The sequence below is a fragment of the Astatotilapia calliptera genome, chromosome 1 (genome assembly GCF_964374335.1).
Source record: "Astatotilapia calliptera chromosome 1, fAstCal68.1, whole genome shotgun sequence".
NCBI lineage: Eukaryota > Metazoa > Chordata > Actinopteri > Cichliformes > Cichlidae > Astatotilapia > Astatotilapia calliptera.
This window is the reverse complement of record NC_137422.1, coordinates 24,533,556-24,561,200: the sequence shown is the minus strand read 5'-3', so window position 1 is coordinate 24,561,200 and position 27,645 is coordinate 24,533,556. Positions and strand designations below refer to the sequence as shown.

General features: G+C 44.3%; 1 protein-coding gene across 4 annotated transcripts in view; it reads left to right on the top strand.

The window, feature by feature from the left end:
• gse1b (Gse1 coiled-coil protein b) overlaps window positions 1–27,645 on the top strand; it is a 181,293-nt gene that overhangs the window by 147,085 nt on the left and 6,563 nt on the right. For 3 of the 4 annotated variants that reach the window (XM_026169755.2, XM_026169764.2, XM_026169783.2), the window contains 8 exons: window positions 10,587–10,784; window positions 17,673–17,881; window positions 22,432–22,598; window positions 22,843–23,037; window positions 24,431–24,598; window positions 24,744–25,111; window positions 25,320–25,641; window positions 26,980–27,623. In XM_026169755.2, the coding sequence (XP_026025540.1) occupies window positions 10,587–10,784; window positions 17,673–17,881; window positions 22,432–22,598; window positions 22,843–23,037; window positions 24,431–24,598; window positions 24,744–25,111; window positions 25,320–25,641; window positions 26,980–27,623 (2,271 nt within the window). Of the gene's footprint in view, window positions 1–8,103; window positions 8,437–10,586; window positions 10,785–17,672; window positions 17,882–22,431; window positions 22,599–22,842; window positions 23,038–24,430; window positions 24,599–24,743; window positions 25,112–25,319; window positions 25,642–26,979; window positions 27,624–27,645 lie in introns of those variants that run through there. The other variant, XM_026169775.2, reaches the window with a different exon arrangement.

Genomic DNA, 27,645 nt, shown 5'->3' with positions numbered 1-27,645 from the left:
ATGCAAGCCAGATCCTTTTATTTAGCAAAACTATGATTAATAGTTAAATATTATTGTTGATGGGCACAGACAGGACTCCGCACGTACACACATAAAAAAATAAATAAATAAATAAGAAAAATTTAAAAGTTGCCTCAACAAAAGGGCACTTTGGGCACTCATCAGGAAAGGGGCGGGTGCTCAAGCCCCTCTAGCCCCCCCCTTCTGCACGTCCCTGCTCTTGTTTCCTCCATTTCTGTCTTTTCCTCTGTTTCTGCGATATCTGCCATATCAGCTGACTGTCATATTGTATGTGTCTGTTTGTTAGCATGCCTCATTGTGTATGAGTACAAGGTCAGATATGTGCCTGAAGAAGTGAAGCAATTTTGCGGCCAAGTGTTTTAATAAGCTCATGGACAGAGCTGCATGCCTGTGTTGGTGGAGGCCACAGTTGCCTTGTTAAACGTGCTCTCACAGAGAATCTAGTTGCCAGCTAGGCTTGTTTTAGCTGGCTGATATTTGCATAACTAAAAGCGTATGCATTTTGGGAACTGTTCTTTCTGTATTTTTGTTTATATCTCGGTTTCACATCTTCCATACGCGTTGTCTCTTATCTCAGTATCACATCAACCTTGTGCATTTCTCGTTGCATTGCAACCGATTGACATAATTTCTAATAATTAGTAATTTAGTGAGCGGATAACATAAACACACAGGGGGGTACATCGCTGCATGGTTTTCCCAGTCTATTCAATCTCATGGATGTATGCATTATGGCAATCAACTGTTTTGTCGTTCTTTTAGGATGGCAAGTGAATCTCTTAAATGTTGAGTAAGCCATTGAGAAAGATCATGCCGATGTACTCAACACCTGCACAAGCACGCTGCACACTTCATTGCCTCTTAATACATTCTGCACCACAAAATCTGTGGATCGTTGCAAGCCAATCCAGTTTTTTGTTACATTTGCACAGTACCATGGCAAGTACAGGCACCTGTGTTGTATGTACACACAGAACACAAACGGATGTTTACATTTAACAGAAAGTTTAATATACTTGAATGGTTTAATTCTATGACTAATAATGATTTCTTCTCATGCACACTATAAAAAAAATCATAAAAAATGTAAACAATAAAATAAAATGCAATTTATAAAGATTTATAAAGGCCAAAGGTAAAAGTTTGATCATTTAAAAAAAATTAAAGAAAAAAGATAAGAAAGGATAAAGAAACTAATTTGAGAAACTGGAACCTGACAAAGTGTTGCATGACTAAATTGAGTGATCTGTTGTCAAAATATCTGTCGTCAGCTGTTTTTCTTTTGGTTGAATAACCAAGTAACAACTGACTAAATGTTTGTAAGGTTGTGTAACTGTTCTAGCTTTAATCTTACAGATCCTTAGATTTCCCCTGTGCTAACTAGATAAGTCATGAACATTTGCACTTTTGAACCACTTCTTATTCTTTTTGCATTCTTTGTGGATCTAATCTTAAATCACACAGTTCGCTGGTCTAGCTAATAAACAAGCAATGCTCAAATTCATTGTAATATTACTGAGAAATTTTTATTTGAAGTTTTAAGCACTGCAAGAGCCATTGTGATTAATCTGGACTGACCCTCGAACGTTGTGAAATATTAAAATCACTTTTTAAATGAATGACTGTTCTGCAAATGGTGTACTTGTCAAGTACTTGAGAGTATCAAGGACACCACAAGTCTCAGCTCTGTGGCAAAGCCTTGTTTTTGTGGCTACTCACAAAGATTTGGCCATGGTGACAGTGGTTTGCCTTCTTCGTGCTCGCCTAGAGAAGAGAGGTTCACTCGTCAAACCGTGCAGCATCCACACATTTGGACACGCACACGCATGCACGACCGGGAACACACACCAATTATACCAATTACAAGATTACAACAGGCTAACTCTCAGCAACAGCTATGGAAAGTCAAGTGGGTGCTGTGTGCATGTCTGTCGCTGTGTGTGTCTTCTTGTGTGTGTGCGGCGGTGCCGCTTGGGAGTCAGGGCCCATGCAGAGCACTTGCAGTGCTAATTAGGCAACCACAACCCAGAAGAGTACATCACAGAGAGAATAGAAAAGGGAGAGCGGATGAAGTGAGGAGTGTATGTAGGGAATCCAGCAAAAAAAACCAAAACTGTGCTCATCTCCTGAGGAGGCTTGTGGAGGGAGATAAAGAGAGGAGGAGGGAGCAAGCTGAATGATGATAACAACCAAAATATGTTACATGCAATGATGTCCCCAAGCACTGAGAGTATCACAGTTCAGAACAATACAATTTATTCAGCTTTGTGGGATATATAGGTTGTCTGCTTATTTGTCAGCATTGTGTGTGTCATCTGTGCCTGTGTACGTATCAGTTTATGTGGCTAAAAGTACGCTAAAGAAACACAGGTGCAGAAAAGACGATAAGCTCCATGGTAGATTTTTGTCTTTTGGTTTTTGAGTTCATGTGTGGGAGATCTGTAACGTTTGTAATGTCGCCCTCCCTTTTTCGGAGCCAATCTGTCACCCTTTTTCAGTCTCTGTAACAGGTGAGGTTGATTAAAAGAGGGAGTTGGCAGGACATGGTAATATCTGAGCTAACAGCCTCCATGCTTTCTGACGAACAGCTGGGCTGGGGCTGAAGCAGGCCCTCTCATCAGGGGAGCAGCAAGGCTGTGTCCCCCTCAGCAAGAGGCTGCAGAGGGCACAGCCATACAGACAGCAGCTTGACTCCTGGGGCATCGACCACAAAGAGCCAGAAACACAGACAGGAGGCTCTTGTGCGTGTTTGTGTGGCTGAATGTGTATCTCTGCATGTGTGTGTTCACACTCTCTAAGCAGCATTGTGAAGCGTAACCAGACTGTTCTGTCATACGCCCACGCTGGTATCTCCGAGAACACAACTACACACTCCCAAGATGACATGCGCTCACGCGCGCACACACCACCACAACCCCAGCCACCCCTACCACAGCCGCTATGTAATTAACAGACAGAGGAAATGGCACTGTTGGGGTGGGTAAGTCGGATGCAGGGAGGAGGAGAGGAGAGAAAATCATCTCAGCTCGTGCCTGCCCCGAGGACACACTGTTTCTCTGTGGCTGTGTGTGTGTTGGAGAATTGAAGAGAAGAAGGTGAAGAGAGGGAGAGAGATGCCGGCTGGTCTTTTGAAATCTCTGTGTTTTTGTTGCTGGCTGCTGGAAGGCAGGTTGGGGGTGGGGTGAAAACAGTGAGTGTACGAGAGGAAGAGAAGTAGGAGGTGAGGGATGAATAATAAGGTGTTCACACACATGCACGTTCACGTACACAGCCGTATCATTTAAAGCCTCACAACGTAGAAGACAGAAAGACTGCTCTCTTTGCTTGTTGCACAGTGGTGTCTGCGTGCTTGTGTGTTTAGGTGTGTGTGTGTGTGTAGGACAATGTGAGCAAGCCAGGTCAGAGAGAGATGTACTCTGTTCTCTGCTGTAGCTCCATAATGGAGGCCTGCTGTATAATGACAGCTCAGACGCAGGCAATGCTGTCTCCCTCTCTTTCGGCTTCTTGACTGATCTCTCGCTCAGCCCCCCACCCTCTCCCCACCCCCCTCCTCCTACACCACCACTGTGATTTTTTTCTTCCTCTGTCTTGGTCTTCCTTTTCTTCTTCCATCTTTCTCCAGTGGAACTGTCGCCTTTGATTCAGCTTCTCTGCAGCCACAGTGCTTCTGTTTCAGGATTTCTCTGATATTAGGTTTTTGTCTTTGGTATGGAGTGAAAGAGATGGCACTCGTAGGTGTGTGTGTGTGTGTGTGTGTGTGTGTGTGTGTGTGTGTGTGTGTGTGTGTGTGTGTGTGTGTGTCTTTGGAAACACACGTACACGTCCGCTGTATCGTGCCTGAGGGTAGACTATGACATCTCATCTAAGAAGTCAAACAAACTTGGAACTACCAGAGCAGGTTTATCCTGCTGTGCTCCTGGATAGTCTGCGTATGTGTGAATGTGTGTTCACGAGTGAGGATGAAACATACATCTGTTTGCACTGTTAATATCCAGACTCATATCTGTGAGCATTTACGACCACCTTTGATATTATGTCCTTGGTCAAGTGGTTTTTCTTTGTTTTGGAATAGCTGCCTGTGCACCTTAAAGATCATCTTTTTTTTGGTCAACCTTAGCTGTTTATGGATACATGAGTACCATTTATAAACAGTATATCACTCAAAGTTTAGATTTAGTTAGCCGCAGAGTTATGTTTCCTGTTGCTATGCAGTCTTTTTTTGGCCGGCTTTAGGCACATGATAACTTTGCAGTGGTAGCAGATATTATGCTCATATTACATCCTGTTTAGCTAGGTTGGTTTAACCTTAATTGCAGCTTACTTAACTGCTGTTTTGTGAACCCTCGTTTGTCTCTTTAATCTGAAGTTTCTTTCATGTTAAACTTCTTACATAGCTTCCTGTCATCTATTTCATCCTCCTGTCAGCACATCTTGTGCTACCTTGAGCTTCTGTCAACCAGTCACGATGACATGTACTCATCAAATTGACTCTAAATCCTTCCTCTGTCAGTGTCTGAGCTGCTAAGGCTAAAGGTTTGGTCACATGTGCACTGCAGCCCTGAACCTTTGTGGTAATAACCCAGAAGAGTTACATATGTTACACCATTTTCCAAATAATTTGGGTCAAGTATTAAATGGACTTAATTCTTCCAGCTTCCTACTACAGAATCAGTCGGATGTCTGAATAAGTAAGTAACTGTTTGGAGAACTCGCAGTGAGTGAGTGGGCACGCTGTGTCCTGTCTCCTTGTCTCTACCCAGGCGCCACCTCTTATCTAAACCTATATATTTCCACTAGTGATGCAGACTATTTCCTGTTGTCTGTTTGTGAAAGAGGCCATCTTTGGACAAAGTCGAAACTTGATTTTCTCGACTTTGTCTGAAGTTTAGGTGTGACAGTCTAGCTGATATATGCTTTCCCTCTGGGAATTGCCATCAGTTTTTAGCTCTGCTGAGCAACTCTGATTAGAGCCCATAATGTAAGAAAAAAATAATTTTCCTCTTACTTTTGGGCGAGACGCTTAGCTGATGACATGCTTGAGGCATGTCTGCAAAAACTGAACTAAACGCACGTCACTTGAAGTTCAAGCATTCCATTAACATCTTGTTCAATGTTCCTTATTCAAATATTTAATACTGGCCTGTTGATAAAAAAACAAATATCAAATGTCCTTTGCTAATCAGGGAACGAACTGTGCTAGAATTCATTTAGCCTTGAAGTAGTGGGAGTAAATGGTTGTGTTGTATTGACAAATATAGCTCTGATACTACATTGTAGTACATCAAAGAACAGATTATGAGAAACCAGCGTTCATGCTGTAGATGAAAATAAGAACTGGAATGTTGAAGTGGAACACAACAGCAGACCACACAGCTATATTACATTAGAGCTACAGAAGTATTCAAAGCTGAGCACAGCAAGGCTTTTAGAAACTGTGCTTCAGTCGCCTGCCCGACCACATGCATTGAGCCAACTGGTTTATTGTAATGACATTTTTATTGCTCATTTTAAGCGAGACACTGACCGGTTTGGCTCTGTTCCTAAACAGAGCCACAATATTGTGGCACGACTGAAGTGTGCTTTACCATGCCTCTAGAAAAGAGGCATCTGCTGCCTGAGTGAAGTAAAGCATGGAAACGCACTAGTTGTCATGTGTCAGTTGGCAGTACAGTTTCAGTCCGTGCTGTATTGGACTTGGCCAAGACAGGTTGGTGACTGGATCAAATAGATGGGCCAGCAGCACGACACTGCTAGTTTTAACAAGCTGATAGGCAAATCCCTTCCTGGTTAAAGATTAACCACTCGCTAGAGCTGCCACTGCATTATCTCTCCACTGGCCAGGGCATACAGTAGCCAAGAGGATTTACGTTCCCTGTGTGTGTGCGCGTGTGTGCGAGCGTGCGCATGAAAGCCTAATCTGCATTCCAACCAGCAAAAGGGTGGAACTGTGTGTGTCAGTGTGTTTGTTTGACTATGGGAGTTAGTGATCTGCTTCTCTCCCAGCTGGGTGTTAAAACAGTGCGTTTACTGTATGCCATTTAGCAGTCAATCTGTTCTGTGGGTGCGTAGAATCATGTTTGTATGTAGCCTGTTGTAGTCTACATTCTTTTTCAGGGCTTTGTATTTGTTTTCCCTTAGGGCGTAACAGAAAGGGTTAATTGCATCAGTAAGCTTGGTGTGTAATAGACTCCTTTAACCCTTGGGTTGTCAGAAAAAATGCTCAGCGTTTGCTCCAGTGTCAATAGATCTAATTTATTCATATCTCTGTAAATGTTGCGTTAACATCCTTAACCTTGGTTTGTCCTTCTCTTAATCCACAACGATATCATTAAATTGTATCCGTTTTCTTTTGTGTATTACTGGATTAAAGGACTGTGACATACGCTGTTTTACTGACAGAGGATTCCCCTGATTGACTGTTAGACGATGCCATCTGCTGGTTGTTTGAAGAATGAAAGGCCTGACACTGCACACCCTGAGCAAGTGTGTTGTAACTGAGTGATGTTAAGAAATGACAGCAGGCCCACTTATCTGGAAATTCAAGAGACATTACTCATGCTTTCCTTAGATCGTAGTCTTCTTCTTCACTTAGTCTGAAAATAGAGCCTACACGGCTTGTGCATGGCTTGTGTTTTCTCAGTTTAGAAAGAAATATAATCACACTGTCACTGATGACATGATTTGTAATCATTAGTACGTTGAAGTAATAGGTGTTTATCTGTTTTGTTGTTGGAAGCTAACTGGGAAAATGCCACTGTTTGTTTTCCATTTCTGGGTATTTACTTTACTGGATGAGAGATGGTGGTGACAGGAAATGAGGGCAGACTGATAGGGGGATAGATTGTGTGTGTGTATGCAACAAAGCAAGACTTAAACCATGAGAAAAGGATTCCTTATGAGTTATGTTACTCGTGACTGCTGGTAGATTACTCAGAACATAGAAGCATAAGCACACACACACACACCACCAATCTTTGATAGGATGTGTTGTTCAGAACCAGCTGGTTGATCTTCGTGGTTTTAGACAAAAAATGGAAGAGAAGGCCGGAAACAGCAATGACTGTGGTGGTCCTGTGTTCACAAGGGACAAACTTCTCTCGAGGAACAGAGAGGATTTCTGGGAGGTGGCATTTGGCGAAATGCTGGCCACTATGTTGTTTTAACCTAAAAATTGTATCTCTCGCTCACTTGCTCCTTTGCTGTTCTGAGAAAAGTAGCGAGTGGCGGAAGGAGGAAATGACTAAAACAAGTCATTCACACCCCTGCTATGACAGCAGGACAGAGAGGGGAAGTCAAACCCACACTTTTACCCTTTTCCTGAGTCCTCCACCCCAACCACTATTACACATTAGGCTCCCCCACCCTGATAACAGCTCTTTTTAATTGTGGCATACTGTGTGTTTACTCAAAGGAACCCCTGTGTGTGTGTGTGTGTGTGTGTGTGTGTGTGTGTGTGTGTGTGTGTGTGTGTGTGTGTGTGTGTGTGTGTGTGTGTTTTGGTATGACATCCTCATTTGTGTGAAATGTTACAGATTCCTGTAAAAAGGAGAAGAATGATTTTCTTTTTGTATTTGCTTTGAAATAGCCTTAGTTTCACTTTAATTTGAGAATTTTCAGTTGTGGAAATGTGTGAATAAAGCAAATTGAACTGAGTTGAATTGAGGCTAATAATTTACAAAAGAGTTTCTGTGTTGTGCTGTAGGGCTTGACACAGGCCAGGGCATGTTCTTTCTTTCTTTCTCCTAACTTCTTTGTATTTGTCTTAAGAAAAAAAAAGGGAGCCTCGCATATTTCACCTACCTGCTCCCCCTCCATTCATGCATATGCATACACGACCCCACACGCACACGCTTCATGACGCTTGCCAGCAATGAGGTCAGATGTGATGACCGGCTGAGCACCCTTCCCTGTTTCTCCTCCTCCTCCGTCTCCTCCTTCCCCTCCCCTCCCCCTCCTCCAATTCGCCTTTGCAGGGCATGCATGCCTGTGTCTGTTATCTACAAATGGCTGAGGAATTATAGGTTGAGAAGGGTGGAGGAGGAGGAGTGAGGGAGACTGTGGGGAGGGGGTGGGGGTGAGGTCATGTGACATCGCAGCAGCTGCTAGCCTAAGAATTTCTGTTTTCTCAGTTAGAGAGAGAGAACGAGCGAGAGCACGGAGGGGAGAGAGAGGCGGCGTGCGTAGTGTGTTGCTTTGTTAGATAAGCTCTACACGGTCTTTGTGAGACAGGAAGGCAGCCGGGCAGGCAGGGAGAGAGTGGACGGGCAGGACGAGAGAGATAGGCAAGGAGTGAGTGAGAGAGAAGGGAGCAGTAAGATGGTGTGTGTCCTGGCGCTCGTTACCGGTGCGCACTGGGCTGGGCTCAATGAGAAGATGCAGGCATGGGAGATGCAGGCGGCTCCACTCCTTTGTGCAGTAAGAAGCTTCGATCACACTTTTTTTTTTTTATCTGTGAGGGGGGTTCTTGAACCGCTGCGAGAACTCCGGATGTGCGCCTCTGCGTGTATTTGTCAGGCTGCGTGCTTGTTCGTCTCTTCTTTCACTGCTACTCACATTTGTTTCTGTTTGTGCTGTGGTTTATATGTGTGGTTGATACAGTCAACCATAAGCTGCTGTCTCTGTAGTTACTCATTTAGAAAAAGTTCCTTGAATATGTCCTCCTGACTTTGTCGGACTTTCCCTAAATAAGGAGGGAAGAGTAGCACGCTATTGTCTTAAGTCACGTTACTGGAATGGAGTTGAACTTGGTGTGTGCTTTTGCTTGTTTGCCGGTCTGTCACCAGGCTCTGTGTGTGTTACTTTAGTGATTCCATTATTAATTGTTTGCTGGGTTCATTGAAAGTGCACTGGGTAACTGGGAGGTTACAGGCAGGACAACTTGAGAGGTGTTGGGAATGCTATTCACTCTCTCATGCCTGACTTGCCACTGTGTGTGTATCCACTTGAAAACACACACAGACACACACACACACACACACACACACACACACGGTGCTCTGCTTCTGCTCTCTTCTCAGAAGGGAAAATGATCTTTTTACAGCCCTCTCAGGCTACATCCACAATAATACATTTTCACTTAAAGCAGTGTTTTTAAAATGAAAACAATCTCCGTTGTGCACACTTTCAGAAATGGTCTTCAGCTTTGCTAACCTAACCGCAAATCACATTGACCATTCACTGGACAGGCGTGTGTGATGCAAACATGAAACGCATAAAAGCCACTGAAAATAACAAAAAAGTATAAGAGCGTAAATTGCAAAGCAAATCTGGCAACATTTTAGAGTGACAGGAGTACCCACACGAGTAAAATATAATCCTAAAATGAATGGGAACTGTAAAATCTTAGCTGAATTTTTGTGACTGATAAGATCGGTAAACAAACGTGGGCATTTGCACCATTGTTTACAAATTTTTCTGTTTCTGCCCAACCAAATCCTGGAGTTTTTATACTAAATGCAGGACTGTTCCAAGAAAGTTTTTTGTTTTCAGAGGCCAAAATTACCCGAGTAGTGGGGATGCTAGGCTTAAATATAGAAAAAGTACCCTTAAAAGTGAAAATGTACCTTTGTCGCTCTGCTAGGCTTCTGCGGAAAACTGAGATCTGAACTTGCTTGCCAAACTGCTACTTTTTAGTAAGCAGATCTTAGTCATCATGTTCATTGAAAGTTCATTTTAAATGTTGTTTTTAAGGGAGAATTCAGAACAACTGTGTGTATGTTATTGTTTGTGTAACAGAAGCTATTCGAGTCTGAAGCTAAACTGTCCTCCGAGCCTTCCTTTGTGTGTCCGTGTGTGCGTGTATGTGTGTTTTGCTTGAGCACGTAGGGGTATCAGACACCGCTCTGGCATTTAGGGATTCCACTGACCGTGGGGCTGTCAACATGGTGTCACTTTTCAACACACACATACACAGGAAGGAAGGAAAGGACAGACCCTCTCAGCCCTCCTCACCCTTTCTAACCCCTTCAGCCATCAGAGCTTCTTCTAGCCCAGACTGTCATCAATTTCACTTTTATATTAAGTCTGTTTCTCTTTGCGACGCAGCATTTTCTTTTATTGGTAGTGTTTTTTTGTTTTGTTTTGTTTTTTTTCAATTAAGCTCAGTGTCAGTGTGAGAAACATTTTCTTAAGTGATGGTTATGTGAGGGAACCGAAAGGCACTCTGAATATTTTTGTGCTGAATTTTTTAAACAAATATGATATTTCTATTTAAAGGTAGTAATGTTGGCGCATGCTCAGTAGAGGAGCTATGTAAACTCTATGACCGTGGACCTCTGGCACACATGCAGTCAACTGCAGCTCTTTGAGCAAAACAAAGAGTGACCTGCCCTCCTAACCTCTCACCTCTGACCCTATGCCATACAGCCAAAGCCCCTCTGCTCCTCAACCCCTCACACCACCGATCCCCCATCCTCTCCAGCTGTCACAAACAGAAACCCAGCTCCACACGCTGTATTTTTATTTACACAGATCCTCATGCCTTGAATTTTTTTTCATTCTTTAATGGAAATGCAGTATTGGTCCCTAATACTTTTCCATTCTCTTCCTTTGTTCTTCATTTGTAGGCATGAGCCATGAGCCAAAGTCACCATCATTAGGAATGATCTCCACGGCGACCCGTACCACGGCGACGGTCAGCCCTCTTACCCCGTCACCTCTCAATGGCTCTATCGTAGCCAATGGAAGCCCAGCTGCCCAGTCAACTCATTCGGGATTTGCTGCAGCCCTCCGTAAACTGGCAAAACAGGCAGAAGAACCGCGAGGTAAAGCCAGCCGGCCCATATGACAGGGATGTTACACGGAACTGAAAGTTGAATTCTCATCTAAAATCTGATCTGTAGTGCCGTAGGAAGAGTTCCTTTCACATAAAGAAAGAATTATTTTTATTTTTATTGACAGAGATCTTAATAGTTTTATATGCACTATCTGAGTAGTGTAAATTTACAGACCAATATATAGTGTTTATTTAAATGTGAGCATTTCCTGTTGTGTTTTTCACTTGAAAAATGATGTTTAACTGTTAGAGCTGGAGTAGCCTCGATATGGTCATATCAGACAAACGGTGCTTTTAAAGGATATGAAGCTAAAGGAGCTTTTCTCAGACAGAAGGTGAACTGAGGGGCAGAAGCAAGAGCCAGTGTGAGTAAACTACAGGTCATTTTGAACAATGATTCATGCAAATCAACTCTAGTATTCCAGGAAAATACATAATAGGTCCCCATACGACGTTAAGGTTAGAGTTTCTAATTTGGGTATTAAGGTCAGGCTGTAAAGTGGTTAGCTGAAAATATTTTGATAATACCAAACCCTGTTCCAGGTGTGTCTTATATCTTAATCTTGCTTCACATAGCCATACTTGGTGTTTTGCACTTCCTGTAAGCTGTCTGTGGGTTGTATATTTAGCCTTTTTGTGTCCACATATATACTTATAGATATATATGTTTATATATATATCTATATATCTATATATATATATATGTATATGTGTATATATATATATAAACATATATATATATATATATATGTGTGTGTGTGTGTGTGTGTGTGTGTGTGTGTGTGTGTGTGTGTGTGTGTGTGTGTGTGTGTGTGTGTGTGTGTGTGTGTGTGTGTGTGTGTGTGTGTGTGTGTGTGTGTGTTTATAGAAGTGCTCATATTTGTGCATGCATGTATACTCCAAGACCAGCATAGCTGTGTTCAACTGTTATTAGCAATGTAGGGATATCCACATAGGGTTAAATTAGTTGGTGTCCCCACAGAGGCTGGTATGAAGGGAGCCACTCTAGCTGACCCACTTAATGTGCTGTATGTGAATCCATGTACACTTGGGCCTGCTTGTCACTGTGTGTGTCTTGACTCTCCAACTCACTGTCATACATACTTCCTTGTCAGTGGTTACACACATGAAACTTCACTAGAGTTGCTCTGTTGGAGCTGTATGAATGTGAAATAACCACTAAGTGGTTTAGTTGCTTGTTAATAACTGTAAACCAACCAGAATTCACTCTTCAGATGTTTCATTTTAAATGTTTTTGTGGATTTTTGCTTGTAGATTTCTGGCTTTGTTTTGTTTTTGTTTTTTCATTTTATGCAAAACTAGTCTCTCCACTACGTAGACCCATGCAAATATGTCTTAAATATCTGTACCCGAGTTTCACCGGTGCATACGTAAACATACAAATAAGGTTATAAACTACATTCTACACAAGAGAACCTCAATAGGACGACATTATTTGTGAGTGTGTGTTTGTATATGTGGCTCTGTGCCTTGGCTCCAGAGAGGCTCAGCTACCCCAGCTGTCCACCCTTGCTCTGGCTCCTAAATCAAATGGTCCCCTCCTTTCTGGCTGTCCCTGGACACCTTGCTCCCCAGCCCACTACAGTATGGGACCCAGAGCCGTGCAGACGATTTATTACACCCATAGAGAGCACTCAGACCCAACCTCTCCTCACCTCCCCCTCAGTACTTCTTTCCCATCAACTCTCTTCACTCCCTCCACCCTGCATGCCAGCCCCTTTACTTTGTCAGTTTTCTCTCTCACTCTGTCAAACACTGCCTTTTCATTTTTATTGTGGACTCCTTTTTATAAATGCAGCTTTTCCCTTATTTTTGTTACAAGGCCCCCTTTTCTTAGTTGGTAGAGTACACAGGGAAAGCAAAATACAAGTTCTTGTGTGTTTCTATTTTTTGTTGTGTTAAAAGGTGAAAAAAGTGTGTGAATTACAGATTGAAGTAGACAATCTGTAATTCACAATCTGTAATTCACAATCTGCCAAGACAGAGAGCTTCTGTCTATGTCATACAAATACTTGATCCTGTCTGATAAAAACTTCACCACCTTTTTATTAAAAGAACAAAAAAGAAATCCCCTTTATTATTTTGAGTCCTGCTGACTGTTTCCTCGTTGAAGTAGGATGTGACGTGTCAGTGAGTCAGCCATCAGGCATAAGGGCTGACTGCCTGTGTTAGGAGCACCATCTCCAGGGTGGGCAGAGAGACACGAGTCCCCCTGAAGCTCAAGCCCCTTCTCTGTCTGCAGAGCCTGTATTTATACAGAGCACACACCCAGTCACCCCACACATACAAACAGTTGCCTTTTCAACTGTGTAAGCCTCGTGATTTCTTTGCATGCTGCAGCCTGCTGTCCTCTCATTACCTTTTGACTCAGCCTCTCTTTCTCACTCACCCTCTGTTGATGCTGTGAGGTAAATAGTGCAGTATATACAAGGTGCCATGACTCAGTGTCCTCGGGTCTGAAGGAATTAGTTAGATTTGAGTACAAGTATCACTGCCACCGGCTGCTGAACTGATTTAAGACCCTGAGCACGACTGCTGTTTATATACAAACCCACACACCCATTCACGCGCACACACATACATTGTCACTTGTCTGTGGCGAGTATAATGAATAGCTCTGTGTACTGAGTGCTGCGTTGAAGAGGGGAGGTGATGGATAATGAGTATCGGAGCAGCATAAAGGACACACTCTCATCCAGTGCACACTTGCTTGAAAACACACACATATGCTCACAAATGCACACAGACACAGTTAACACACTGCCTCAAAGAGGCAGACCTGCTGATATCTGATTAATTAGGCAGCCCTGGGTTTAATCTTCTCTGTTGTTTCTTCTTACTCACTCATAGACACATAAACATCACAAGAGTTTCATGGCTGTGTCCATACCAACCGTAGTGCACTGCCTGGAGAGAACATGAAGAGAGGGAAAATAAAGGTATACAAGATAGTTGGAATGAGCTGGCTGGATAAAAGAGGGATAGGAAGTAATTAGTAGATTTGTGAAGAACCTGGGGTGTCGGTCATATTGTGTGTATCTGTATGTGTGTGTGCGTGTGTGTGTGTGTGTGTGTGCGCGTGTGTGGCCCGAGGCTTCCCTTGTTTCTGGGAGCCCAGAGCATGCTGGGACAGCGGGGCAGTGTGTCTATGACCTCTCCATCTGGAGCCTGCCTGGAGCTCGCTCAGCCTCGCTGTGCTCAGTGTGTGTGTGTGTATGTGTGTTTCTCAAAGGCAAAACACTGCAGGCCGTGACTGTCCCTGAAACACTTACAAACAAGCTTATTTGCGTCCCCTTTCTTCCTAACTCTATCTATGCACAGCAGCCTTACACCTCTCCTGATTTTGGCGCGGCATTTAAACGTAATGTACCGTTTGCACCGTCAGCCGAAGGGACAGAGGATAGCTCCTCTTATTTCCATCCGCCATCTTGTACCGTCTTCCTTTCTCTCCCTGGCACAGCAATACACACTGTGTGCCTCTCCCCTCCCCCAACACAGCGATGCAGATTACAGGCTTTGTGTTGTGTTGTCAGTGCATGGCCAAGACTGTAGTAGCAGGTGTGTGCAATGTTTTTGTGTATGCGTGTGTTTGTGTGTGAGAGTGCACGTGTTGAGGCTTGCGCTAGTGCATGCTGGTGAGGCGGCATATGGATGCAGGGTTGGCTGGGCACTGCTATGCACACCAGGTGTGAAATGGACTGTTTAATTAAGTGCTGATGTTGTTGTAATGCATGCTGGGAGGAAGGAGGGTGGAGGACGAGGTGTGGGTGGGTGGGTGGAAGGGAGCAGATTCTGTTTGGCTGTCTTGAGAGGGGTGTTGCTGGTGATGGTGGCGGCAGAGGGTTGGTAGGTGCCTTTTGGCAACACTGAAAGATTTTTGTGTTGTGTTGAATACTGAGGAGTTGTGTCAACTTTTTCACTGGGTCATTGGTCTGCCCAGGAACACCTCTGACTACGACTTCGTTTGTTCATTGCTTCTGTTGGGTGCATCGTGTGTGTGTGTGTGTGTGTGTGTGCATGATAGTGCAGCTCAGCTTGAGCGGTCAAGTGTGGAGGCAGTCTGGGAGAGTGGGACTGTTAATAGAAGAGGCGATAGAGAAAGGAGCCTCACATTAATCACAGGCAGCTTGGGACTAAGACAGCTTTCTCTCCCTTTCTGTCTTTTCCTTGCTCTTTCTTTCTCTACCGTCTCCTACGGCTTCTCTTTTTCTTTTTCTGCAACCCCCTCCATTCAACCCCGTCATCACACCACACACACCACGATACACTGAGCAAGTGACAATCAGTACTGCTAATGAAGTGAAGGTTGAGAGCTGATGAGCCTGTTTTAGACCCTGGGGAAAACAGCTTGTGCTTTATTCCTCCTACTCCTCCTGCCTCTTCTCGCTCCCTACAGGGTCACCATGTATGGCCATCTTCTCTCGGTATAGGTAGAATGGCAACCAGGTTAGTGCCAGTCACACACCTCATATATGTGATTTTTTTCCCCCTCCTATCATATGGCCATAGTAATGTGGGGGAAAAGGTGTGCCCCCCCCCCCCCCCCCACACACACACACACACACACACGCACACACACACACACATTGATATGGACATTGAAGGAAGGAGGTTAAAAATGGTACACATTTAAACATGCAGCCCCTCTCGTAGACATCCCCAGTTGCTATTGCTTGCTGCAAGTACTGTGTGTTTATAAAAATTGTGCATCGAGCCTGACAGATTTACGTCTGCTTGGCAAGCACTGTGTTTGACGAACAGAAGGAAAACGAAGGAGGGTGTACGAAAAGTTGGTAGGTGGGTGGTGGTTGCATGGGGTGTTGTTAGAGAGAAGGAGGGGGGAAGGATAGAGGAATAATAGCTGTTTGTGGTCCTTGTGTACGAGTGTGCGTATGCATCGCGGAAGGACGCTTAGAAGAGCACATCAATTCTGCAAGCTGTAAGAAGAGAATGAAGCCGTTTGGTAGAAGGCACTTGTCTCTTTTATTTCCTCCTCACCCTCACGCGCTTCTCTTCCTGCTCTCTTATTTAGTCTGCCCTCCTCTTCTCTGGTCTGCTCTGCCTCTACATAGAAAAGGAGGAGGAAGAGATGGGGGGGGTGAGCGAAATAGATGGAGTATAGGTCTGTTGCTTAGCACCCCCAACTTCCCCCTTCCGTGCGTGTGCGCACACACACACACACACACACACACACACACACACACACACAGCCATTCACCTCTTCCATTCCTCCAGCCTTATTTGTTCCCCATCCTTGTGTATGCATGTTGTGAGCCTGTGATGAGTGAATAGGCTGTGACACTAGAGCTGTATTAAGTGTACCTCCGTTCCCCTGGCTGAGTGGGCTGCTATTGATTGGCCTTGTCTTGCAGGGTAGAGTAATGGCTCTCCGATGTGAGGGGGGAGGATTAGGCCACTAATTGCCATTGTGCAGACAAGATATGACTTCCCCCCCCCCAGCAGCCGCCCCACCACCATCTGCACCCCTTATCTCTCTGCTTTCCTTTCTGCTACTACTTCTCGCCTCACCTCACGCTCCTTTTGCACACTCACTTTATTTTCTCTCCCCCCAAATGCTCCCCATCTTCTATCGTTTTTCACTTTCGTGTCTCACTTCATGTATCGTCAACCATCTTCTGGTCTCACATACCTTGTTTTTTTTTTTAACTCCCCCCAAAAAACCCCAACACTGCCAGCCTTACCACCACTTCCCCTCACACACAGATTTGATTTATCAGATTCTCTGATTTTCCTCTAGACATCACCTCGCTGCATTTATCGATTCGTTCCATTATTGAGTATTAGTCAGAGTTAAGTACTTAAAATCAGTCAGTGTCCTGACCACACCTACCGTAAGCTGATGCTGTCTGTTAGGTTTTGTTGCCATGGAAACCAATGGAAGAAATGGCCGCTGAGTAAAGATGTGCTTTTTTTTTTTTTTTTTTTTTTTTTTTTTTGTTACAGGAAGCTGCCCTGAAACTGGCCTGAGGTTTCAGCTGCTTTTTATTTTAAATGTCTTTGTAATGACTTTGTAATGCAGAGACATACAGCAATACTGTCCTGTCAAAGAGAAAGAGGATGTTGGTAGAAAAGGGGAAGAAATTAAGATTAAATGGGCAAAACATGAGTATCATTTAAAACAAAAAAAAGAAAAGAAAAGGAAGACCCAACAAAGGCTGTGGCCTGCTGGTGAGGAGGTAGAGTTGAAGGGATATAGAAAAATGTGACCGTATCATAGGAAAGATTTACAACTTGAGGGAGAAAAAGCAAAATGTGTAGAAAGTAAGGCATGTGACCAGACCGTGACCCTGCGCTACAGGGTTTCCCTGAAGGGCTTTGTTAATGTGGCACAGCTACAGTGGAGCAGAGAAGCTCATTGGGCCAGCTTTTCACCACCTGCTGTGCGTGTGTGTGTGTGTGTGTGTGTGTGTGTGTGTGTGTGTGTGTGTGTTTATATGTATATGTGTGGCGGGGGGATTTCAGTCTTTGGCTACAAGCGCCACATACATACAGTATGGCTGTTGAAGCTGTATTCTTGTAGTGTGTGTGAATGTGTGTTCTGCATGTGAAGGCTGTGTGACTCTCACAAGGCTGCTCATCCTGATCATTGTCACTTCATAATAGGGGCCTTGGGCTATCCATCTGGCCCTCGGTGTGTATATGTGTGTGTTTACACCTGTGTGTGTGTGTGTTATCCATTGCTTTTGTAACGTTCCAAACCCTTTTTTCATTCCCTTGTGAAAGAGCTACAGAATCATGTTAATTTTACCTTTTACCAGTAGAGGAAAACTGGACTGTCATCTTATTTCTTACAGACTTTGACTGATCCTACTTTTTTTTTTTTTTGTTTCTCCAGCTGCATCCTCCATCAGCAGTGAGTCACCACCAGTGTCTTCACCAGCCACCAATCACAGCTCTCCAGTCAGTACACCCAAGAGGGGTCCTCTTGGTCCTGGTCCTGTCCTGGTACCCCCAGCAGGCCACACTGTGCCAAACACTCCACCTGTAGTCACCATTGCTCCAACAAAGACCAGCAACGGCCTATGGAGAAGCGAGGGGCGCCAGGTAAATATTTCTTCAGTGTGGCCGCTTGTATATGTACATGGATAACATAGATGGCCTGTCTATAAACGTCTCATCACCCACTACCAACTAATGGATTTGTGCGTTAAACATTGCCAGCTGCCACTGGGACATCGAGGTGACAGCCTCAATGGCCCATAACATCTGTGCCCCTTCGCCCCCTCTCCAACTTGGCCCTTAGACCAGCCCAACCACAGTCCCAGGCTTGGGCCTCCTGTAACCATTCAAGCTCTCCACCGGCCTCACCCCTTTCACCTAAGCAGTCAAGTGCATCGTCTCCCTTGTCAACCTGGCACCCACTCATAGTGGGGAAGAGAGAAAGAGGGAGAGCTGCTTGCTTTGATAAGGAGTGGATTATGGATTATGGCCTTACTTTAAGCCGCCTTATCTCAGTTTAGGGCTAATAGTTCAGGCCAAGTGCACGGTTATGAACAGCACTCGGCAACATGCGGAAACTCTCTGAGCGGCTGACGGTTCCCTGGAGACAAACAGAAGGGGGATAGTGAAGAGGGAATAAGGAGGTCAGCCAGGCAGCAGTGTGTGGTAGCATTCAGACCATTGTCCTCTCTTTTGCAAACCCCTCCTGACCCCCCCCCCTCTCTAGCTATAGTTTTTATGAAATGAACCTTTTGCAGTACAGGGTCAGTTAGAGCTGCAAGGGACAGACACACAGGAAGCCCTTGTAGAGATGCCACCATTTTTGTAATTTTGTTAGCACAGAAATTTCAAAAAGGACGGACGAAAAAGAAAACCGGCAAGAATGCCCTGTTGCTCACAATTTAAAGGCAGTAATGTGAACAAGAGGTAGGGGTGACTGGCTATGGGCTCAAGGGACAGCAACAGGGTGAAGCGACACCCCGTCATTGTTAGGGTGCCGCTTCACTCAGCACTCATAACTCACACAGAGCCAGAGAATCCTTAAGGATACACACACACATCATCAAAATCTTCCTGTAAAACAAAGATGACTTTAATGGAACTTTCTGTTACTGAATCACACAAACGGTTACAAACAGAAGGAGCAGTCAAGTTCCGAGAACCCATGCAGCATGTCCGGGAAAACTTGTCTGTTGCTGTGTGTACAAATTAATGTGTTCTGCTTTCACTGCTTTAAAAGAGCATTTTAGTGTCTCTCAGGCTGAGAGATGAGTCTGTCTTTCAGAGGGGGGTAACAGGCAAGGCAGTGAAGAAGGGAGGGCTTGGTGCGTTGGCATTTTGCTTTAATGACTGCAGGAGTCTGCTCCCGCTGCTGCCTGTAATTGCTTTATAATTGGCAATTTGGATTCATGGCTCCATCTGAGAGGCGTAAACGAGCACTCTACAATGCGCGGGGTCTCCCACCCTCACTGAGGGTTACAGGGGCCTGGCTCACACAGAGGAAGATGGCTGTTAATGGATGTGTCTTTGAGTTTGAGTGCTTGTATTTGTGCACAGTAGTGTGTGTATATGACAGGCTACTGGAGAATAGTGCAGGAATAGAAGGCCATGTATTTTAGCAGGTGAAAGGTCAAAATGGGATGGCTGCTTGAATGTGTAGGTGCCTGAGTTGACTATAAGGTGCCTTTCTCATAGGATGGAAGGTTTTTCTCTTTGTTGTTCATGTTTTTTTTTTCATGGCCCTGATATATGTAGAAGCTACATGTTTTTAGGTAGGCATGCATCCGTACATTAATCCATACATGTGTACATGTATATACAGTCAAATGGATATCAAGCTCAAAATGTGTGTACATGACAGATATAGGCTGAATGCAGGTTTCCAAATTGCTTTGATCAGTTTGAATGTAAGTGGCTGAGATGGACGTTTCAAGAAAAACATATTTGTTTCAGCCATTCTTCAAAGATCCCACATCGCTCTCGAATCTTTGCGCATAGTTTTAGTAATTTTTTGGCATGCTAACTTAACCTGGCAGAGTTTACCCTTTGCCTACGAATCTCACAACACCATACATTATACCAATCCTGGTATATTAGTATTAGTTATGTTAGCATTCGTAATGCATTCTTGTTGTTGTTGTTGTTGTTGTTGTTGTTGTTGTTGTGTTTCCTTCTGATGGTAGTAGTGCAATGCATACTATCAGACACTGGTAAAATAAAGGAGAATTTACATTTTAATACAAAAACACTAGTGTACACTATTATTATCATTATTTAAAATCTATTTAATGACTATCTGAAAATGTGAAAATCACGAGCATCTCTTGTTGGCATAACTGGTTGCCCTTCAGTGACAGTGAAAATGGTGAAAGGAAGAAGCTGAAACCAGTCCAGCACCAGCATTTGTTGTTTTATAGGCTTCTTTGTCTGATCGTCTTATGAGACGATTTCTGTGAAATTCATTGGAAAGGAACACTTAATTCAATTTCTGTGTTAATCTATGTCTGGGACTTGCACCAATTGACAGTTATTAAGTCATAGCCATGGTTTTAAAACCGTGATTCCCTCATGACACACAAGTTGTGTGTAATGCAGAATATCAACTACTGATCACCAGAAAAATACCAGATAGTCATTGGTCAGGTCTTGAAAATAAATTAGAATTCATTCTGTGTGTGTGTGTGTGTGTGTGTGTGTGTGTGTGTGTGTGTGTGTGTGTGTGTGTGTGTGTGTGTGTGTGTGTGTGTGTGTGTGTGTGTGTGTGTGTGTGTGTGTGTGTGTGTGTGTGTGTGTGTGTGTGTGTGTTTTCTTTTATTATTGTATGCCATCAAAAAAGGTACTGGTTGTGTACTGGGGACACACAGTGAAGGAAAGGTGCAGCAACTGTCTGATTCAGACAGTTGCTGACTCTCCACACCATGTAACGAGCATGCGTAAATAAATGCCCAGTATATTCATGCAGTCACTCAAAGTGATTGGGCTGTTTTATCCTATTCCGATCGCTTGTCATCAATCAATCAATCAAGTGATAGAAATCAATTACTGTAACTGTCAATGTACGGTTTTCTTTCACAATTATTACTCACTGATAGTTCAAGCTCATGATAATGAAGAGCGGATGGGTTGAGGAAATACACACACATTGCACCTTAAAGTTAATGTGGGTTCAGAAGAGAAAGAGTTACAAGGGCTTTCGGGACAGCCACAAATCAGCAGTGTTGGTCAGCAAGGCTGTGCAAAAAGGAATGAGGTGGAGCAAAGAGCAAACAGAAACTGCATTTTCTTTCAAAGTCACTATCTGATCGAGTTTTAACATATGTGAAGTGCTTTTTCAGGTGACTGCTGGGAGCAGCGGGGAACAACCAGCTCTCCCTGTGTTCATAAGGCTTGAAAAGAATGGCGATGGCAGTGGAGGGGATTATAGAGATGGGTGCTTTGAGAGAATCAAGTGCCACACTGTTTAGCGAAGCGCAACAAATAACAAGGAGTAAACAGTAAGATTTTGTGGGGAGTGGGGGTGGGGGTTAAGAAACAGGGTTATGTGGGGAGTCTAAACATTAGAGGCATTTAATACTGGATGTTAGCGCATCAGTGTCAGTCTGGGTCAGTGGTTGTGGAACAGGATGTGGAGGTAATGGCTCACTAAATGGGATTTGTTTTATCAGAGGCAGTGGTGAGAGAGAGGGTCATACTGCTGTAAGGTCTCTCTCTAATCCCAGGGAGCCCAGAGGTTAATTTAGTGGGGCAGGAACTGCCTTCCCCTCTTGTTCACCTTCTTTATGGCTTAATCTCTTTCTTTGCTTTCTCCCCTCTTTTTCTTCTTTCTAGTTGTTCCCTTGCCAACTTCTAGTACCATTTTGCGAAACAAGAGATAAATGTTCCACCAGTCCTACGAAAACCCTCCTTACCTGTATATTCATATATAAACATCTTTCTTGTTCAACTTACAAGGGTTGTAGCGTTTTTCACTTCTCCAATTGCATTTGTAGTCAGAGGGAAACTGTAGCTTCTGAAAATGCACTCCCACTCCCACAGCAGGATGTCTTTGTAGCTCTGAAACGGTGTATGTGCCTGCTGAGTGTCTGTGTGTGTTTGTTGTGGGATTGGATAAGTGAGACCAGGCTTGCTGCCAGAGGGAGGGAGGGAGGTGAATGAGAAGGAAGAAAGAGAAACAGAGGCAGAGGGATGTTGCTTTTTGGACTTTGTTGTCTTCCCTGTAGATGTTGCTCTGCACGCACGCTGATGCGCATACACGCACTTTGCTAAGATCAAAGTTAAGATCTCTAGAAGCACGGCTGTTGTCTACCATTACCACATCCTCATCGATCATAAGGATGACATCTCTTGTTTACAATTAGAGACAAAAACAGTGAGGCTTTTTTCTTACCCCTGTCTGCCTGCTTCATCCATTTTACCAAATATCCTCCTTGGAGATTTGTTGAGCTGTCTATTTTTACAGGGAGGTGGTATGTGTGAGAAAATGTACAAAAGTGCCTGAGGTAGGAAGCAAGAGTGAGGAGGCTGCTTCACCACAAGCAGGCCTATTATTTCCCTGTTCTGTCTTCTCGTAAGATGGGTTCCATGAGCAGTGACAACCGTAACGGTCACAGGTCCTCACAAACAATGACTAAGATTCTCTCTGTATCTCTCTGCAGGCTGACGCAGGGCCTCATGGGGCCAGCAGGGAACGTCTGGGCGCAGAAGGAGCCCTCTCCCAGGAAAAGGGTGGCCCCTCAGTCCCTGCACACCTCCTGGGAAACCCCTATGCCTTTGGTCTCACTCCAGGAGCTGTCATGCAGGAGTCACGGTTTCAACCTCTTAAGTGAGTCGATCCCTGCTTTAACATTTTCTATGGATTTGCAAAGTGTACATGTTCATTCAAGGCTGTATTAAAAATACAGCAGCAACACACATGCCTTGTTGACATGGGTGCTGGGAAGCAATTTGAATTTGTATAGTTTCTTGGTAAAAAATATAATGAATTTTCACAACACCGAACACATACAAATTGAAATGACAATTTTTTTTTTCTTGTTTTGTGCTTGTACTCCCTCTGTTACCTTCAGCCTGCCCAGACAGTTGCCTAACGCAGTGCCACCTGGTCCTGTACCAGAGGAGTATCTCCGGGGTTTTCGGCCTTATGCTACAGCCGAGGATGCCCTCCGGATGCCCTCTTTGCCCTTGGGCCTAGACCCTGCCACTGCAGCTGCCTACTACTCCCACAGCTACCTGCCCCACCCTTCAACCTTCGCTTCATACAGGTAGGCCTCTGCATTTGTTGACTTGGCATCCATTTCCTCTGAGAGTGAACTGTGCAAAACCAGCACATACAACTGAAGCAGATATTTGTTCTGCTCGTTCTGCTCAGCAGTAAATGCAGTAATGTATAAATGACCAGATTTCAAGCTCTCAGAGTTAAAATGATGTTTTTTTGTTAGTTTTTTTATGTGTGTATTTATTTAGCTAGAAGTAAGATTTTTATGAAGCGTGAAGAAGTTAAAGGGAGATGCAAAAAAGACAGGGCAACACAAATTAAAATGAAATTCCAGATAAAAGACACAGAACAGAAGCACAACAGAAGGAAGGAAGTCTGCAAACAGAAGCGAGATAAGATTGTCTGTTAAAAAGTACATTCTACTACTGAGCACTGGGGGCACTGGGAGTCTTTGCAAAAGATCAGATCAGTGTTAAATGATAGCTATATGAGTGCAGGCTGTATTTTCTGACAGGCTGTTGCTAAGAACCCTCTTAGAAAATATCTGGCTCAGCTGTATCAGAAAATGCTTAACAGGCTGATTAAAAATAGATATACGTGACTGCTCCAAAGGCTGTAGTAATATTATTTGCATACTTTAGAAGTCTTCTAATGAAAGTTAAAAATAAAATAAAATAAAATAAAAACAGCATTCTTATGTTTCTATTTTGAAGCTGTGTAAGGCCAACCAGTTAAGAGCACAACCCATTTTCCATGTCTATGCCCAAGCTAGGCTATGAGAGGAGGAGAGCAACAGCTTGGTTTTAAATTTTTTACTTCATGTCTAGAGCATCTGTGGGTTTGTGAGAAATTATTAAAGAATCCTGTTTATATATCTGGAAAAGGGTCTTGTTCTGAAATTTTTATTGATTGATTTTTTTCGGCATCCTTTTCAAAAGCAACAGCACGATTATTAACAACAACAAAAACAGTCAGAAATATAGTGTGGAATATTTGTTAGATTAATAGAATTTTTCATGGACACTGTGTATGATCATGTGCACTCTGTGTGTATGTTGAAAAGAGCCAGGCTTGCTTTGGGCGGTCTCACAGGCTGTGTGCTCCTGGTCTGTCAACCAAGCAAGATCACAGGACTGCAGCACCCATCACACACTGTGCTGTAATGGATTTAATGAGGGCTTGAGCAGCGGATGCCACACACATACACAAACACACAGCATCAACATACATCGCACTGTCTTCCTGGATGCTGTGTTGTGATTGAGGTTATCTGACAGACACTGTTACTTCCTTGGAAGATGGAAAAGCCTGTGATGTTCCTTCTTTGGAAGATGGAGGCACACAGGTTAATGAAAGTGAACACTGCACTATCACACAGGGAGACTGTCTGACTCCCTCTTTTCCTCTCTTCTCTCTCTCTCTCACTTTTTATCTCTCAGGATGGATGACCCGTTCTGCCTCTCTGCTTTGAGGTCACCTTTCTACCCACTGCCAACAGGGGGAGCTTTACCTCCTATCCACCCCTCTGCTGTTCACATGCATCTACCAGGCATCCGCTACCCTGGAGATTTCACGCACCCCTCATTGTCGGCATTGCAGTCTGACAGGTAAAAGCCTGCTTAATTGATGAGTGCTGTATACAGTCACATTTATTTATATGAGGTATATCAAAGTGGTGTGCTGTGGTCATGGGTTGTCTTCACACACATCATCTTTCCTCTTTTGTTTCTCTCTCCACTCTGTTTTTTTTAGGCTTCAGCTAGAGGATGAGCTGCGGCAACGAGAGAGGGAACGCGAACGAGAACGCGAGCGTGAAAAAGAGAGGGAACGAGAGGCTGAGAGAGAGAAGGAACGGGAGAGAGAACGAGAAAGGGAGAGGGAACGGGAAGAGGCGGAGAGGGAGAGGCAACGAGAAAGGGAAAGGGAGAGGGAGCGCGAGAGAGAACGGGAGAAGGAGAGAGAAAGAGAGAAGGAACTCGAGAGGCAGAAGGAGAGGGCACTGAGGGAAAAAGAGCTGCAGGCATCCAAGGCCATGGAGAACCACTATCTGGCTGAGCTCCATGCCATGAGAGGACAGGAGGACCGAACCAAGCCTGAAAGACTAACCCCTAATCGGGCTGGTATGTGTCCGTGCATCCTACCTAGCCTCTATTGGCTATAGTCTTTTTACCTTTAAAGTGGATATCTCTCTGATATTTCTGACTCTTCAAAGCTGTTTTATAGACCAAATAAATACACAAAATTAATTTTTGAAGTAATAGTTTCATGAATGTAATTATCTGTTATAACATAAATGTTAAATTCTTATATACCAATCTTTCTCTACAGACAAAACCAAAGAGCCCGCTCTTCCAGCTCCCAAACCAGTCCCACCAGGAATCCATCCGTCTATAGTCCAATCACATCATGGTCTAATCTCAGGCCACAGCATCTACATGGGGCCTGGCACTGCAGGAACAGGGCTTGCAGCCTCAATGATTGCTCAGAGGAAAGACGAGGAGGAGAGGTGGATGGCGCGGCAACGCAAGCTGCGTCAGGAGAAAGAAGATCGTCAGTGCCAGGTGTCTGAATTCCGCCAGCAGGTTCTGGAGCAGCACCTGGACTTGGGTCGGCCAGGTGACACTCCAGATCACAGGACGGAGTCGCACAGGTGAGACTGCACGCTTAACTTGTTTCAGTCCAGCCAATTTGTGCAAAAATGTCATACAACATAGCATGTAGTTGCAGTATTTATTTTCTCCTGTTATCTGATAGAGACGAGCAGCTTTTGGGGCAATGTGCTCACTATTTCTGGGGGTTTTTGGCTGGCTCTGCTAGTCTGATAGGGACAGTTGTGCCTGTGGTTTTGAAGTCTTGGAGGCTGGCAGGCTTTAGAAGTTTGTTTTCAGGCAGGACTGTAAAAGAGTAAGAAGCTTCACATCTACTCTATATCTGTCCACGCTCCCTTCCAGGCCTGACATGTAGAAAAATAATAGGCACTGTTTAGGCATTGTTGTAGGTTATGAAGAGGAATCCTGATGACTGCTGTTTCATGAGTTGACATGAGTAGGGGGTTCAAATAGCCAGCAAGTGGAACTGCTAAGATACACAAGGGCTAATACCTTTTTCATCCTCTCACTCTTGCATAGCATAAGCCCCAGACCTTATTTGTTACTGTGCCTCTATGTGTGTTATTGTGTTTGATTCAGAAATGAGGTTGTGGTTCATGCTGGTAGGACACACACAAGATACACACGTCTGCTATCGGTAACTTACCTACAGTATAATCGCAGAATCACAGCTGACAGGCTGCAGATTGCAGATAAGACACATTTACTCAGTGACACACACACAAACACACAGAAAAGAAAACACAAACAGGAGGCATAGATAATTTGACTGGTCATGCAGTGCCTGCTCCTGCCAGGTTTGATTTGGAATGAAGTTTGAGACAGTGTCCATCAGTCTGCCATTACCATTTCCTTTCCCCCCACTGTATCATTCTTTCCTTTACAACCTTGCTCTCCCTTTAAGGCTATTTTCTTCTACTCTCATCATTTAACGTGAGCCCTATTCTAATAATTCATTGTTCTTCTTAAGCTCTCTCTGTCAGTTCTTCTCTTCTCCAGAAACCTGTTAGGAGAACATTGCTCCGGCCTCTTCCTCAGTATACTGCTCGCTTCCTGTGTGTGCATGCCTCACTACAAGGGCCTACCAGATCAAAAACAGCTCTTTATATCTGGAGGACAGTGTGTGTGCCTTGGCCACATTCTCACTCTGCTCTGGGCTACTCTGTCTGGGCTTGATAACACTGCTTTGCACAGACACGCAGATCCACAGACATACTGACATGGATGAAAGGAAGTAGGCAGGGCATATGGGCAAATGTTGTGCGTCCCTGCATAGCATGCATGATTCAGAAACACTATTTCTCAATTTTAGAAGAGATATGGGTGTTACCCTGCATGTATAACAGATTAATAATTGCTGTTCCGTTGTATCTCTGCAGACCAATACCTAATCATCATGAACCAGGAAACAGGGAACTCAACCCTCTCTTAGGTGCCCCTCCACCTCTCATCTCCCCCAAACCTCCACAGCCACCGCGTGAACATCACCCTCCGCCTCCTACCACCCTGTGGAACCCTGCATCTCTTATAGACACAGCCTCAGAGTCGAGACGTAACCATGAGCCCTCAGGGATGGGACACTATGAGCTCAGTCGGCTGCCCCCAGGACCCTCCAGATATGAAGACGGAGCCCGAAGAAGAGACTGTGGTGCAATGGAGAAATATCCTCCTTTGAGAGGTCCCCCAGGTCTGCCTGAGCCCAGCACATACCTTGCTGATTTAGAGAAATCCGCCCATTCATTTTTGAGCCAGCAGAGGGCTTCCATGTCTCTCTCCAGCCAATATGAACTGGAGGGAAGCCTGAAAACCAATGCTGGAATAAAGAGCCTCCAGGGTCACCCAGGGTATAGTAGACATGGACAAGCAGTGGTTTCTGGGCCAGCAATGGGACTGGGACAGGTAGCCTCATTGGGCATGGTCCCAGACGCAAAGCTGATCTATGACGAGTTTCTTCAGCAGCATCGGAGGCCTGTCAGCAAGCTGGACCTGGAGGAGAAGAGGAGAAAGGAGGCCAGGGAGAAAGGTACTTACCCACATACTATGAT